The sequence below is a fragment of the Antechinus flavipes genome, chromosome 3, assembly GCF_016432865.1.
Source record: "Antechinus flavipes isolate AdamAnt ecotype Samford, QLD, Australia chromosome 3, AdamAnt_v2, whole genome shotgun sequence".
NCBI classification, from domain to species: domain Eukaryota; kingdom Metazoa; phylum Chordata; class Mammalia; order Dasyuromorphia; family Dasyuridae; genus Antechinus; species Antechinus flavipes.
The window spans coordinates 426515044-426531548 of record NC_067400.1 but is presented as its reverse complement, the minus strand read 5'-3'; the positions used below and the strand labels follow the sequence as shown (position 1 = coordinate 426531548).

General features: G+C 33.1%; 1 protein-coding gene across 2 annotated transcripts in view; it reads right to left on the bottom strand.

Annotated features, from left to right (window-relative positions):
- LOC127554588 (sodium channel protein type 1 subunit alpha-like) overlaps positions 1-16505 on the bottom strand; it is a 205395-nt gene that overhangs the window by 79351 nt on the left and 109539 nt on the right. For both annotated transcript variants that reach the window (XM_051986234.1, XM_051986233.1), the window contains 4 exons: positions 15468-15600; positions 12046-12284; positions 9630-9803; positions 8384-8740 (listed from right to left, as the gene is read on the bottom strand). In XM_051986234.1, the coding sequence (XP_051842194.1) occupies positions 8384-8740; positions 9630-9803; positions 12046-12284; positions 15468-15600 (903 nt within the window). The remainder of the gene's footprint in view (positions 1-8383; positions 8741-9629; positions 9804-12045; positions 12285-15467; positions 15601-16505) is intronic.

Below are 16505 nucleotides of genomic sequence, written 5' to 3'. Positions count from 1 at the left end.
TAGGAGTAAGGAATTCTTGGTGAGTTGCCTCCATTTTCTCTTGAAATATAGCGTGATATACTCATCTGAGAGGCTTTCTCCCTGTTTCTCCTACTCTCTCCCCAAGACAGCGAGCAGGGTTATAATGGATAATCAAATTAAACATATTTCCACATCAGTCATGTTGTAAAAGAAGAATCAGAATAAAATGGAAAAACAACCAGAAAGGAGGTACTATATGAGATCTGATGAGAGATAAAAAGGTTTGGAAAAATCGTAATGGAGAATGAGTTAGTGTATCTCTCAGGAAGAAGTAGGATATTGACTCGATGCAGTAAAGACTCAGTTGTGATTAGGACACATAAATTTACAATGGACCCAATCAATAGGTTTTGTAATTTTGTCTAACTTCTTTCTATATTGTATGAATAGGAACAAAGAAGATAGATGGTAGTATTAATTCAGGGTTAAAGTTTGGGAAGGTATGATAAATAATAGAACAAGGGGCCAAAGTCTTAAAGGACAAAGGTTAGTATAGAGTTGAACTGGTTCCTCAATTTATCAAGAGAAGGAAGTTAGAAGGTGATGATAATGTTGAAAAGAATAAAGAGTGGAAGAATTGGAGGTTGTAATGAAGACAGCTATCAGTGTTGGAGCTCATAAGACATAGGGAAAGATGAAATGACAAAATATAATGATATGACAATAATTTAAGAGTTCATGAACATACATATGGAACTCTTGTGGAACATGGCAAGATCATGTATATAACCATCTTTGTTTATAGCTAAGATGTAATGGAGAAGTAGGGTCACAGGAATTGAGTAAATTGAGGAACTGGAAAATTTGAGTACTTGAAGAAGCATATATGCTAAAATCCTCTATTATGAGAACAAGAGTTGTGGTGGATAAAAATGCTGTGATTCAGTCACTGAAATCATTGTGGAAAGATAAGAATATTCTTGGTTGGATAAGGGAGATTGAAAATGGGGAGAGATGGATAGTTACCAGAATCTCAAATGAATCATACATTTGAAAAGTGTGAATCTCAAAAGTAGAGAAAATGCTGAGTGACAGAGATAGAAGCTGAAAGTTATAATTGGGTTCAAGGAGTGTTCTGACTTTCTCAACACAATGTTAGGTGATAAGAATATATGAGAGAAAACATAGTTGCTAAAGGAAAGAATGGTGAGGGAAACCTATCATCAAGAGGGAGCCAAAATTCAGTGAATACTAGAAGATGGAAGGAATGAGAAAGCAAGAGGTTTAAGATAAAAGAAATCTGTTGATTTTGGAGCAGGCAATCCTGAGGGCATACTGGAGGGGGTGGGAAGATCTGGATTGGGGTAAGAGTTAAAAATGAATAAGTTTAAGGAGAAGGATGGTTAGGGATAGATAATGGGATTCATATATCAGTTGCCAGGATTTCAGGATCACTGTGATAGGCAGAATATGACAGAATGGGAGTGTATTGGCTTAAAGAATGAATTCAAGAAAAATAGTTTGAGAGAGGCAGGTAATTAGTTTATTCAAGATAGAGATTACCACCCCTTTTGAAATACTATGCGTGTTTTTAATTCAGCTTTAAAATTGCATTATATTATTTGATTCATACTGAGCTCACAACCATTAAAAATTTTAGATTTTTCTCATTTGAATTGTAAACCCAATTTCTCTTCAATCTTATACTTGTGAAAATATTTTGTACTAAAATTTGATTTGTTATTTTCTATTACATTTCATTTTATGGAGGATTTTGAGAAGATGGCAGAGTAAACAAAAAAATTTCACATTCTCCAGATTTTCTTCACAAACAGAACAAATTTGTGCCTCAAAGCAAACACAAACTGGTGAAAAACAAGATTTGAGACAGAATAGGGATTCTTCTGGGAAAAAAATATAAAAGAAAGACTTCAAGCTCAGCATTTAACCCATATGATGTGTAAACAATTCCAAGCTAGCTCTGCAGAAATAGCAAGTGAGGAGTCCTGGGGCTATCTGGTTTCTACTAGAGCCTCAGCCCAAACCACAGGAACTTTCACCTCCCAAACATCTGTTGGGGACTGCCCAAGATCACCTGTGCTGCAGAGTCACTGCCTTGGGCTAGAAGGAACCAGCACACCTTGAAAATGCAAAATCAGTGGGGAAGTGACACTGCTGGTTGCAGGCATTTGCAGGAGGCTGGAACTTTTAGTTTGAGGTTCCAGGTCAAAGAGGAGAGATAAGTGAGGCTAGAGGCACCAATTCCCCCTCCTCCCCCCTCCCCCACACCTCAGGATTAGAAATACTGACACTAATAGTTATCATTAAAAAAAAATAGAGGCGAAGAAGAAAGAACCTCACCATAGAAACTTACTATAGGAATAGGGAAGACTCATCTTCAAAGGATGATAATGAAGTAAAAAAAAAAAGTTTCTTTTACTCCAAAGAGTAACATTAAATAGCTACCTGCCAGATAGAATATAAAGAGCTCAGAAAAAAACAAACAAACAAACAAAAAAAACTTCAAAAAAATTAAATGCAACTGAAGAAAAACTAAAATTAAAAAAGGAGCCATCCAAGAAAAAAAAAAGATTATGGAAAAAAAGTCAACCAACTAGAAAAGAAGATACAGAGTCTTGAAGAAGAAATAGTTTTTTGAAAATTAGAATTGGACAAGAGGAAGATGGTGAAACTATGTTTCTAAACAACAAAACAAATCTAAAGAATGAAAAAATAGAACAGAATGTGAAATATTGTATAAGAAAAACACCAGATCTGAAGAACAGATCAAGAAGAGAAAATATAAAAACAATTGGACTACCGGAAAGCTGTGAAAAAAAGATCCTTGACACAATAATACAAGAAATAATTTTAAAAAATTGTTCTTTGATAGTAACAGAGTGATAGAACATAAGGGGAAAACACAAATAGAAAACATCCACCATTCACCACTTCAAAGAGTTCCTATGTGGAAGACACATAGGAAGATTTTTGCCAAATTTTAAAACCATTAAGTCAAAGAGAAAAAACAATTCAAATATGCTGGAACTACAATTAGAATTGCACAGGATTTATCCACAGCCATAATAAAAGACTGCAAGTCCTAAAATAAAACATACTGTCAATCAAAAGAACTAGATCTATGGCCAAAAATATCATATTCAGCAAAACTAACTATAATATTGAATTTTTAAAATGGACATTCAATGAAATTGCAGTTTTCAGGACTTTGTCTCCTCCAAACCCAAACTTAGTAGAAAATTTAACATAAGAGCCAACATCAAAGATTAATTTCAAGGGGCTCAACAGGGACAAATTGTGTTTTTTGCATGGAAATGTATACTGCATGTTTAAGAATGACCTAAGTAATTGGGTAGCTCAAAAGAAAGACTGGGGCAGAGTTGATTATGATCTGACTCTAAAAAACAAAGCTGTCTAGGAAAAGGTAAAAAAAAAAATATGTTATGTGAATGAAGTGAAGAGGAAGAAGAGGTAGGAAGGCATTAGAGGGTAGGAGGGCTGGTAGTTTTGAAAACACACTCACATTGAGAATGGGTTTAATAGGGAACACTATATATATAGGGAACACTGTATACACACACACACACACACACACACACACACACACACACACATATATATGTATACTATGAAGTGTTCAGCATTCCCCAAAATTTGCAAAGAAATAAGGGGGACAGGAAAATAAGATAAAGTGGGATATAGGAGGTTTTGTAGAATTATGGCAGTGGCCCAAGGTGTGTAGATCAATGGGAAAGAGATGGGGGTACCAAAGGTGTTTAGATTAACTGGAGTGGGATAAATTATGTAGGTTAATGGAACTAGAATAAAGAAGAAAGGAAAGGGTTGGGGGAAAAAATAAGGGAGGGATCCATGGATGGGGGGAGGTTAAGTAATAACAAGGTAAGTTAAGGAGTAAAATTAAAAAATTGACCTCAAAGTCAGATTTAAAGATTCAATCAAGAAAGAAATTTATATTCTATGCCAGCCATATTAATATTGTTTTAGATACATTTTTACATATGTGTAAATTTATCTGTATGTATAAATTTATTATGTGTAGATGTGTTTGGATGGATGAAGGTGTATATATGTGTCTATAGAGATGTATGCATATATGTGTGAATATATCTATGTGTGTATATCTATCTATCTATATCTGTGCTTAATTGTAGCCTACTTGGGGGATGTGGGGAGGATGAAAGGGGAAAAAAGAATAAAGTAAATAGTTCACAGCAGAGAACAAAAGAATAACTTATTAGGAAGCAAAGAAAAGATGAACAATTATGAATATAATCTCTTTTATTATATAAGCTTTCTTGACAGGGAAATTTACTGTTACATATTTGGAATCCTCCCTGTTAGGTACATTACATTTTTTTAAAAAAAATTTCCTTTTCTGTCTTTCTTTTTCTATTTTTTTCTTATTTTGTATTTAGTTTCAAATAAATATTGACAAATTTAAAAAAAATCACTTTATTAGATCTGCCTCTGTGTCTTGACTTTTGAAGCCTGTAAGGGTTAAAAAGCCTCTAAGAGCAAGGAATGCAGTTCAAGGCGTATGGGAGGATATGAGGGATGAGAGGTACTGAGGCCAAGGCGAGTTCTACATGGAGGTGGGGCACAGCCCCAAGAGGCAGTGTCTGATCCCAGGTACCATGTTTCCTCCTTAGTGCTCTCAAAGCCTACCATGCTCCCTCCTTCTTCTCGGGCCAATCCCATTATGACCTGTCTGCCCAAGTTAATAGAGGACCTTCCCTTCCCCTGGATTCTCAGGGGGATATAAATATGTGCTACCTAAGAATGAAGTTTTCTTTTGCTTCACCCCTATCTCCTGGTGGTCTGTCTCTGTGAGATCTGGTTTGGTGCCCAAAGACTGGTAGGTGTGGCCTAGACATGCTACACCCGGGTGGGCAGTTAGAGTAGCCCAAAAGGGGAGCTACAAGGTTAGAGTAGTGTTAGGGATACTAAAAAGCCTAATATGCCATGCACTGTCTTAGTCAGCTCTGCAAACATTGTATAATTGGCAGGTTACACAAGTCTATCATCTAGGTCTTTGTCCATGTCATTAATAAAAACATCAAACAGCAAAAGGCTGCTTGGGGTATTACACTGGAGACCTCTTTCCAAGTTGATAATTTTTTGATTTAAGTTCACATAATTGCTCTATTGTTAAGCCTATACATCTCTTTATTGATTTATTATTTTTTTTACAAAAATATAATTCATCAAAAGCTTTCCTAAAATCTAAGTAAATTAATTTAAAGTATTCTCCTGATCTATTAGTCTAGCAACCTTGTTTAAAAAATAAATGAGTTTAGTCTGGTGTGGCCTGATCTTACTTTCTCTTTCCCTTGATATTCACAATTTATTTAAGAATATGTCCAAGACTTTTGTCAGGAATCTAAATCAAACACACTGGCCTGTAGTTTGCAGACTCCATTCTCTTCTCTTTTTAAAAAAAGATCAAAACAATATTTGCCCTTTTTAAATCCTATGATCTCAATCCTATTTTCTCTGATTTTCTATAGTTATGAAAAATATTAATAGCCACCAATTCTTTTAGCATTCAAAGACATTCATAAAAATCTGGTGACTTGAACTCATTAAGTGGAGCTAGATGATTTCTTACTATTTGTGACTTATTTTGATTAACTCCCTTTTAGTAATTTTATTTTTAGCTCAAGAGATATCTATTGAGAGAGGCAGGTGATTGAAGATACTGCTATTGTGTCCTGTGAGGCCCTGGAAGATCAGTCTTATAGCAGGTAAGACTTGGTGATGTTATAACCACTTTTTGTCTCCTTTGCAAGATGATTTCACAGTCAGTCTTCTGCAGTCCTCTGAAATGTCTTACAGATGAACTTTGTGCCTCATCTCTTTAGTTAAGAGATCAAATGATTTCTGGCTCAGGCAGTTTCTTTACTCTTTTAGATTCTTTGACATGGCAATTGACTTATAATCAACTAAAATTTTTTTTTAAACAAATGTATGATCTTTCGCTAATCAATTCATTAAACTTTCCTAAGTTAGTTTCCCAGCTGCCAAAAAAGGACCTTAAAGTTTTTTTTTTCTTCTTCTTCTTCAAAATGTAGGCTTAAAGGAGTCTATGGGAGAAAAATGTATATATGTAAAAATAAGTATATATATATATATATATATATATATAGATCTGTGTATATATATTTACATATATATGTTTACACATATTGTGTAGTTTAAAATTGCTGTTAAAACTTTAAACTATAATAAGTCTGTTGGGATACTGCATATATGTTTAACATAAAGCCAGGAAATAATAAAGCATATAATTTGGCTAAAAAGAACTACAAATCTTCTTTGTGTTATTTAAAAATTATGATTAGAAACATGCTAGGGATAACTTAGTAATTCAATCTTAAATTAATGCTAATTGAGACATTCAGGTTCATTTCCCCAATTTTCTATTTTTAAAAAAAATTTCTTTGTTGTAGTCTGTCAGTTTCAGCTAAAATGGCTACTTATGAAAAGAATTTCATTATTAGTATTTTTGTGAGCAACAGGTATGCTAGTGTATGTTTTTTTGCTTTGGTTTACTGTATATTATGTGATTTTGTACAGCAAATAGAAATAAACCAAATTCACATTAGAGGGTTGGAAAGGATTAATCATTTACTCCATTAGATATCTCTAGCAGAATTAGTCTTCCTTAGTTTTGAAATATAGCTAGAGGACTGACTAACCTAGAGCTGTCTACATAATATATCTGCCATAGGACACAAAATAAGGAGAGAGAGAGAGAGAGAGAGAGAGAGAGAGAGAGAGAGAGAGAGAGAGAGAGAATTAGGATTCTTATTTTATATGTTTGGATTCTGGTGATGAGAAGAGTTTCTATATATCAGTTTTGGGGTCTGAGACAATCCATTTGTGGTGAGGGGTATGAGACGTTTTCCCATTTCTATGGCTAGAAATCTTGGAATAACTTGTTGAAATTTTTTGCTAAAGGTGTTAGGGTGGAGAAAATGGCAGAGTAACTACCTTGAGCCATGGCCTTGGAAAGTGAAAGTGATGTTTGACTCCTTTAAATATAAGCTTTTCTTCACTTCTGTTCAAGATAATATTCTTCCACTATATAACTTATGCCCTGCTTCCAAGCCTGGAGTGGAGGGGGCAGTATAGTGCACTGGAAAGGGTTTTGGATTTGGAATAGAAGGATCTGCTTTTGAATTCCAGCTCTGCTATTATCTTTGTGATCTTGACCAAATAAGATTACTACAATGTTGTTGAGCATAGAATGTTATTGAATATCACTATACTAACCTATTTTACAATAGCAGGAAAATGAAAAAGCCCTGACCTAAAATTTTTTCTCATGAATATCCAAAAATTACTTTAAAAAGTTTATTATTCATGAGTGCTATTTTCTGTATCATATTATCTTGTATTATACTATGTACATTTTATTCACTTCTCCAGAATGTAAGCTCCTCGAGGACAGAAACTATTTTTGATTTCCATATTTGTATCCCCAGTACCAGCACAAGGCCCTGCACACAGTAGATTTTAAATAAATTATAACATTTCAGAGTTGGAAAGAACCTCATTGATCATCTAGTTCAATTTATATTTTAAAAAAATCCCATCTGTAATGTACCTAACAAATGGTTAGCCATTTTTTAAAGCCAGGTTTTCCTAAAAGGCATTCAGTGAAGAAGTCATTATTTTTTGTTTTTGTATAACTATAATTGCTAGAAAGGAGTTTTGTTTATTTATCAGTTTGCAACTTCTGTCCATTTTTCCTAATTCTTCCTACTGGGACCAAGAAGGAGAAGAATAATACTTGAAACCAGCTATTATTTTTCTCCTTCACTTTTCTTTCCCAGTCTTCTCATGCCTTCTTCCTTTAACTATTCCTCACATATCATGAACTTGAGGTCCTTCATATCCTGGATGTTTTCCTCTTGGTGCTCACCATTTTATCAAGGCTTGATCTAAAATATGGGTGGATAGAACCAAATATTAAACTTCCCAAAGAGGTCTTACTAAGAAAGGGTACAGTGGGATTATCTTCCCCCTTTTTCTGTCCACCAGACTTCTCTTCCTGAATGTTAAGGTCTCATTCACATTGTTACATTTCATCATTTACTCATAATGAGTGGGCAGTCCTCTAAACCCCACAAATTTTCTTTAGGTAAAATTCCTAGCTATGTCATTGTGTAATTTTGAAGTTGATCTTTTGAATCTAAGTGTAAGCTTTTCATTTATTCTTTTTTATTTATTCTTTGACCCAATATTCCCGTCCATCAAGATTTTAAAAATATCCAATAAGTAAGTTGTCCTTCCCTGCTTTGTGTTTGCTGTTAATTATTAATGGATTCTGTCATGCATCAGGTAAAAATATCTACATTTATCTGTGTGTACTTACCACTAGGTTTCCAATCACCATGACCATCATGAAAACAGTAAGACACATGGCTTGGCCAGCAACCTCCATACAATCCCACATGGTCTCTATCCATTCTCCACATAGCACCCGGAACACAATCAGGAAGGAATGGAAGAAGTCATGCATGTGCCAGCGTGGAAGTTCACAATTAGGGGCGATCTTGCAGACACAGTCTTTGTAGCTTTTACCAAAGAGCTGCATGCCAACCACAGCAAAAATGAAAACAATAATGGCCAACACCAATGTCAAGTTTCCCAGAGCTCCTACTGAGTTGCCAATGATTTTTATCAGCATATTTAATGTTGGCCAAGATTTTGCCAACTTGAAAACTCGGAGCTGGAAAACAAAAAATGACAATTACTATGCACTGTTTTAAAGCTATACAACTAGAATTTGCAGCTGAGTATACTAAGAATTTGTCCTAAAAGTTCATTTTTTTCCTGATAGAAATATGGGAATAGTTTTTTTGTTCTCTTTTTTTATCTCTTCTAACATCCTGGATAGATCATATGTATGGAGTATGGACTGAATCTAGATGCCATGGATTTATAATCCTTTTTAATGGTGAGATATCTTTATTTCTATGTGAGGTTCTACTCTTATACCTAGACTAAGTAAGGGGAGAGTGATATCTAATATGACACTTCTCTTTCCCCCCATTCTGGTTCTTCTTCACAATTCCATATTTATTCATGATATTTAGGGCCCTTTGGACCCCTATTCTATTAATATATATATTCTATATAACTATTCTAAGTTAGATGTTTCCATCCCCCCACAAGCACATGGTCTAAGATCATAAGACTATGATTAACCTAATACAAAGAAACTATATGCTTTTTTCCATTTTGGAGGACTGATATATGAACATGAAAACCTAGTAATTTCAAAATTTTTTTTGTATGGATTGTATGAGAGCAAACATATTATTTTACATTTCTATAATAACTATCACGAAATATGCATCAACAGACCCAGTTTGTGTAAGACTGTCATCCTTTCTTATAAAGGTCTTAATTTTTTCTAAAGCTAGTAATAGAAAGTGACATTTTTAGCCACATTTCCTTTTCCAGATTTGGCAATGAAAAAGAATTAATTGCTAAGGCAATGTTTTGTCAGATATAATAGAACTGGCTAACATACCAGACCATACAAATGACAACCTTCTTTGGAGAAAAGATAATGGAAACTTTATCTAAAATAAAACTAATGGAAACATATTTACCAGTCTGAAAGAACGGAGAACGGACAATCCTTCCACATTGGCCAGTCCAAGTTCTACTAAGCTAAGAGTTACAATAAAACCATCAAATATATTCCAACCCTCTTGAAAATAATAGTAGGGGTCCATGGCAATTATCTTCAGAAACATTTCTCCTGTAAAGATCCCAGTAAAGACCTAAGACCAGAAACAAAGTTAATGTGCTGTCAAACAATATTGCTAGGTAAGGAAATTATAAGTCCTCTTCACCTGTGATGTTCAAGTTACTTCTTTTCTCCAGACTTCAAGCAACACACTCACTATTGGAACACATAATAATTTCATTACCATAAGGAGTACCTTCCTTATTCAAATATATAGAGTAATTGTTATTCTAAGTTTATATTCCTATAGGGTATATATGATTTCTATAATAATTGCATATCAACATGTAATTAAAAAAATTATATGACTTATTAAATACCCTTCACAATAACGTGGCTTTTATTCCATCTTTCCATATAACTCTATATCAATACTCATCTTCCTCTCTGTATCTTTCTTTGCATCTGTCTTGCATATAATTTTCTTTTTATTATTATTATCATTATTATAGCTTTTTATTTACAAAACATATGCATGGGTAATTTTTCAACATTGACCCTTGCAAAACCTTCTGTTCCAACTTTTCCCCTCCTTTTCCCCACCCCCTCCTCTAGATGGCAGGTCATCCAATACATGTTAATTATGTTAAAGTATATGTTAAATCCAATATATGTATACATATTTATACAGTTATCTTGCTATACAAGAAAAATTGGATCTAGAAAGAAAGAGAAAAAATCTAAGAAGGAAAACAAGAATGTAAGCAAACAATAACAAAAAGAGTGGAAATGCTGTGTTGTGATTTACACTCATTTCCCATAATTCTCTCTTTGGGTATAGCTGATTCTCTTCATTACTGAACAATTGAAACTAGTTTGAATTATCTCATTGTTGAAGAGAACCATATCCATCAGAGTTGATCATCATATAATCTTGTTGTTGCTGTGTATAATGATTTCCTTGTTCTACTCACTTCACTTAGCATCAATTCATTGCATATAATTTTCAGTGGAAATATTGTATAGCCCCCTCTTCCCATCCTCTCTTGCAGGAGCACTTAAGATGCTAGATTAACAACAAACACCTGCTTATATATTGGCTCAGTTGTTTAAAAAATACATAAACAAGCACAAATACACAAAAGGTAAAATGAAGAACATTAAACAGAAAGCTTTCCTCCTATCTAAATTTCTCAAACCCCAAAGTAAACTAAAAGGAAAAATGCAAAAATTGTTTAAGAACATGAAGTCTGTTTCCTTAAACAAATAATAGTATAATATTCCAAAACTATCCAGATTCAATTGACAAACACCTAAATAATTTATTTTTCTGAAACATAAAATGGAGGAAAAACCATAAGTGGTAACCTTCGCCAAAAATGGGATTGCTAAATATCTGCTACACAGTGTACTGTAGGTTATCAATATTTCATGGCTTTAATATAAAAGGATAAAACAACACAAGTACTGAGCGCCTTTAAGAGGAAATGCCTGAGACAATTTATGGACTATGAAAATATCTTTTATTAATTCTAAGCCAGCAACAGTAGCTAGTTGGGTTAAAAAATAAAAGGTGGGAGAGGAGACTATTTGTTTTTTCTGTAGCAATGCAACTATATAACCAAAGTTGAAAAGCATTTAACTGAACCATCAAAACCAGATACCCACTAAAGATTATACGGAATAAGTAGGGCTTTAGGATCTTTACATTTGATAAGAACTATATCAGTGCTATGAAAATATTATTTTTTCTCTGGCCTATCCTTGAATATAGAAATAGTTTCATTTCTTAATTTTCTCTGTGACTTCAAGGGTTGTCCTTTCTAGTGGAAAGCAGATATTATCCATTAGAGATTTTTAAAAAGCTGGTCAATGAACTACCTTTATATCAGAACATTCCTGATGTTATTCTATGTTTGGATAAAAATACTTAACATTAAATGCAGAATACTGATTGGAGGATATCTGGACTCATACCATTCTAAGCTGATCCCATCAAGAAAGATGAGAATGAAATACCATGACTGCTTTTAAAACATTTATTAATATTTATTTCGATCTTTAAGACTAGAATGAGATTGTTGCCAATTAACTATTTTTGTAGTACTTGAAGGTTTGCAAAGCAATTTTCACAACATCCTTGTGAGATAGAAGCTTTAATACAAGACCCCATTTGTTTGTTCATGATTAACATATACAGTCTCATCAAACATCATTTTCCTTTGGGCTCTGAAAACTTATCTATCTATAATTTCTTGCTATGGGCTTTTGAAGGAAAATGATTTTTGAAACAATAATTGTGAGGAAGGAAAACTTTTACCTTTCAACATGCTTACCAAGTTTCCTACTGAAAGTACATTATTGAAATGAGGAGTCATTGGGTAATGTTCCATGGCCATGAACAGAGTATTTAAGACAATACAGATGGTAATTGCCAGATCAACAAATGGATCCATCACAATTAGATTGACAATGTGTTTCACTTTCAACCAGTGTGGGGAACAGTCCCAGATTAAGAAAATGTTGGAAAATTTATACCAGCAAGGTGGGCACTTTTGTCTGGATTCTTCAAGTTCTGGAGACAGAAAAGAAGAACAATGAAAATACAGTTGGGATTTTCTCTTTACTTACTGATGCATTTCTATTTACCATGAAAAAAGAAGCTGCTTTTTTCATTCTATTTCACCTACAGGATTTGAATGAAGAATTATAGAAGTTACAATATGTTTGGAATTCGGTGAATTTTAGATGATTTTACATAGGCATACACTCTATCTCATTGCATTGGGAGAAAATAGTTTCTTCTCATACAATGATCTTGTGGTTACACACGATCTTTTCATAAAGTTCTGGATCTAAAGTTCCCAAAGCATGACTAATAGATGCAAGGAGAAAAATTTTGGACCTATTCCTTCTAACATTCTTGTGACTCTGGAGTACTTGATGGAGTGGGGATTATAAAGAAATATAAACCAAAAGTCTCTCTAATTTTGGTGGAGAGGAATGACCTTTTATTTCTTCTAAGTCTTAAATCTTAAGAGAAGTTGAGAAGTCTTTCAGAATGGCATAATGACAGAAAAACATAACATAATATACATTATTAAAACATTTTATGCTGTACATTTTGATTGTGTATTTTATACTGAATGAATTGGAATTGACCAAAAACACACTCAGATATGTGGAATTACTAGGAACAAAATTTATGTTCACAACTGAAAATTAAAAAAAAATTCCACACATAAAACTGTTATAATTTAAAGAAAAATAAAAACAGATTAAGAAAATATCCATGGCAAACATGACATTTAAATTATCATTTAAATATATAAAATATTTAAAATATGCAGAGCCTAAATCAGTCTACAATAGACAAATTATTAAAGAATATAAACAATTTGCAAAAGATAAAAATTTGTTACTAATCACTTGCAAAAAAACTCAACTTCAAATTAATCAATGAAATATATAATATCTTACATGCAATTATTCAGAAAAAAAAAACCTTTAAATTACTGTGGAAAGGCAGGTACACTTTTTCATAGCTGATGTAATTGAAAAATTGTAGAACTTTTTTTAGAGGGTAATTTCTGCATGTGTAATAATTATTATAAGTATATTTTATATATGTTAACTCAATCAATAAGCAAATGTACCTACTATGTGCTAGTCATTGTGTTAAATGTTTCAAATATAGAGAATACTACTAATAATAATTTAAATAAATAATAATAAATAATAAAACAATAGTTCCTGCCCTCTATGAATTTATATTCTCTTCAGGGCAAACAACTCATAGATATGTAAGTGAAGGCCAATTATATGCACAGTAAGTGAAAAACCATGGTGGGGGGCATTGAAAGCTGAGACAATCATCAAGTTTCAGGTAGATAGGATTTAAACAAATCTTTGAAGAGGGCTGGGGATTCAAAGACAAAAAGATAAGGAAGAAATGCATTCTAAGAATGGATGACAACCTTAGAAATGCATATCAACAAAAGATGGAATGTTATGATTAGTGATCAATAAGTGAACAAGCCCTAGAATTTAGACTATATATATATATATATATATATATACATACATGTATATATATATATATATATATATTTATATTTATACACACATATGTGTGTGTGTGTGTGTGTGTGTGTGTGAAAATAATGTGAAATGAACCAGGAAATATAGACTAGAATGAGATTGTAAAGAGCTTTAAAAAAAATATGGTACTTTGTATTTTTTTGTACATGAAATAGAGAGCCATTGGAGCCTTTTAAATTTGGAAGTGATATGGTCAGACTTATCCTTTAGGAATATCACATCTGCAGCTGTATTGAGCATGGTTTCAAGAAGGGACCAACTGGAGGTAGGAAGATCAATTAGGATAGTAGAGTAAGAGATGATAATTCTATTGTTGGAAACAGACAGTTAAAGTTTTGTTAAACATAAAAACATCAAAAGATTGATATGTTAAAAAAGATTTTTACCAGCATTATTTGTAACTGTAAGTGTCTAACAATTGGAGAACTATTAAGTTTCATCACTAATGTGGTAGGATACTATAATGTGACTAAGACTGAAAAGGATAAGAAATACATGGACATCCAAAGAGATTTATGAAACAATAGAAAGAGAAAAAAAAAGCAGAACCAACAGAAGAGCATATACACTATACAAAACAAACAAATAAAAAAACTGCTGAACTCTTAGAGGAAATGACTGAAAGATTATGATTTTTTTTTGGTAGTGAAATTAGTGGGACGGTGAATAGTTTTATAGCAAGATTGAAAATTATATTGCTGCTCAGTGTTAAGTTTATAATAACTTGTTCTTCTTGCTGATTTCAATATTTCTTCACATTTCCCAAACTTGTCTGTGTATTCTCATATTGTATGCTCATATTCTCATGTTTTCATATCACTCAACTACTTAAAAACTTTCAGGGTCCTGACTACTCAGTACTGAATAATATCTGAATTTCTTCAACTGGCATAAAAAGACAATGGGGAGCAGATTTCACTTTCACCCTTGTCTTAAACTCTTCTATCACCTTGCCATGTACTTTATGTTCCAATCAAACTGTATTACTTATTTTTCTAAATCATACTTCAATCTTTTCTGATCTTTTACTTTTCCCATGCTTTTTTTCCATCCAAAATAACTTCCTTTGACTCAATCTCTCTTTTGCTAATAAAAGAAGCTAAGTGAGTGGATAGAATGCTGGGTCCAGAGTCTGGAAGATTGATTTCCCTAAGACACTTACTAACTGTGTGACCATAGTAAGTCACTTAACCCTGTTTCACTCAGTTTCCTCATCTATAACATGAGCTAGAAAAGGAAATGACAAACCACTTCAGTATCTTTAACAAGAAAAATCTAAATGGGATCAGAAAGAGTTGAACATGACTGAAGATAATAACGCTTCCCAAAAAACAAAATCTGTCCAAATTTTCAAGATAAACCCTAGCTGCCAATTATTTCAAGAATTCTTTTCCAGTCTTTTAAGTTGGAAATAATTTCTTTCTGCAGAGTTCTCACAGTACATTAATAGTCTCTTATCATGCTCTATTTGATATCATAATTATTTGTGTCCTTGCTCTATCTCTTCTACTATACAAGCTTAAAGAACAGGGACATGTTTTATTTAAACTTTCCATGTGTCTCAGCATCTAGCACAATGTAGATATTTAGTAAATGTTTGTGGAATAAATGAATGAATATACAAATAATATAAATGGAAATGAAACATTTTACAAACCTTCCACAGTATTGGTTAATATACTGGCTATACTCATTGCTCTTTGTCTTTGGGTAGGATCTTCTAGAAAATCCATGGAAACATGGAAAGAACTTGACCTTCTCTTTTTAATTTCTGTTTCAGTAGTTGTGCCCTGTAAGGAAAATGAAGATGTATTAAATGACCATTTTGAGCAGTAATAATCCAGTAATCAAATTATGAAGCAACAGACTTCATGGAACACATGCACCATGCTTCTTTATATCTAATCAGTTTGTGTCTCTAAATTTTTTTTTATTGTGTCATTAATTTGGAATGTATAAATTGTTTTTAGTTTTTTAGTGATAATGGGTGATACTTTTTTGAACCCATGAAGTATAGTGTGCTATGAAATGTGATAAAATTAATAAAAATACAGAGAGTGTAAACTAGAAATAGTCACTAAGTCAAAAAGTTTTTACAATAAAGTTTTAAAATATTTCTATTCAAATAATAAAAAAAACTCAGACTCAAAGGCCATGTCCAATATTTCTCACATATTATTTTGAGAGTGTTCTTCTTTCTTTTTCTCCTTTTGTTCTTTCTTCTTTTCTTTCTTTCCTTCCTTGCTTTCTTCCTCCCTCCTTTCCTCCCTCCCTCTCTCCTTTCCTTTCTTCCTCCCTCCCTTCCTCCCTCCCTCCTTCCTTCCTTCCTTTCTTCTTTTCTTCCTTTCTTCTTTCCTTCCTTCCTTCCTTCTTTTCTTCCTTCCTTTCTTCCTTCCTTCCTTTCTTCTTTCCTTCCTTCCTTCCTTCCTTCCTTCCTTCCTTCCTTCCTTCCTTCCTTCCTTCCTTCCTTTCCCATTCTCTTTCTGTTTCTTTTCTGTACCTCTTTTTTGTCCCCTTTTCTTTCTTCTTTTCTCAAATGTAAAGGATAAAAACACAATGGGTTGATAATTTTTGTTTTTTGTACACAGGAGTGGATTATTTTTACCAAACATTAATAAGCATATGGGAGGGTGGTGAGGGATGAAGAGCCAAACCAATGCCATGCTTAACAGTTTCATCCAAAATGGCAAAGCAA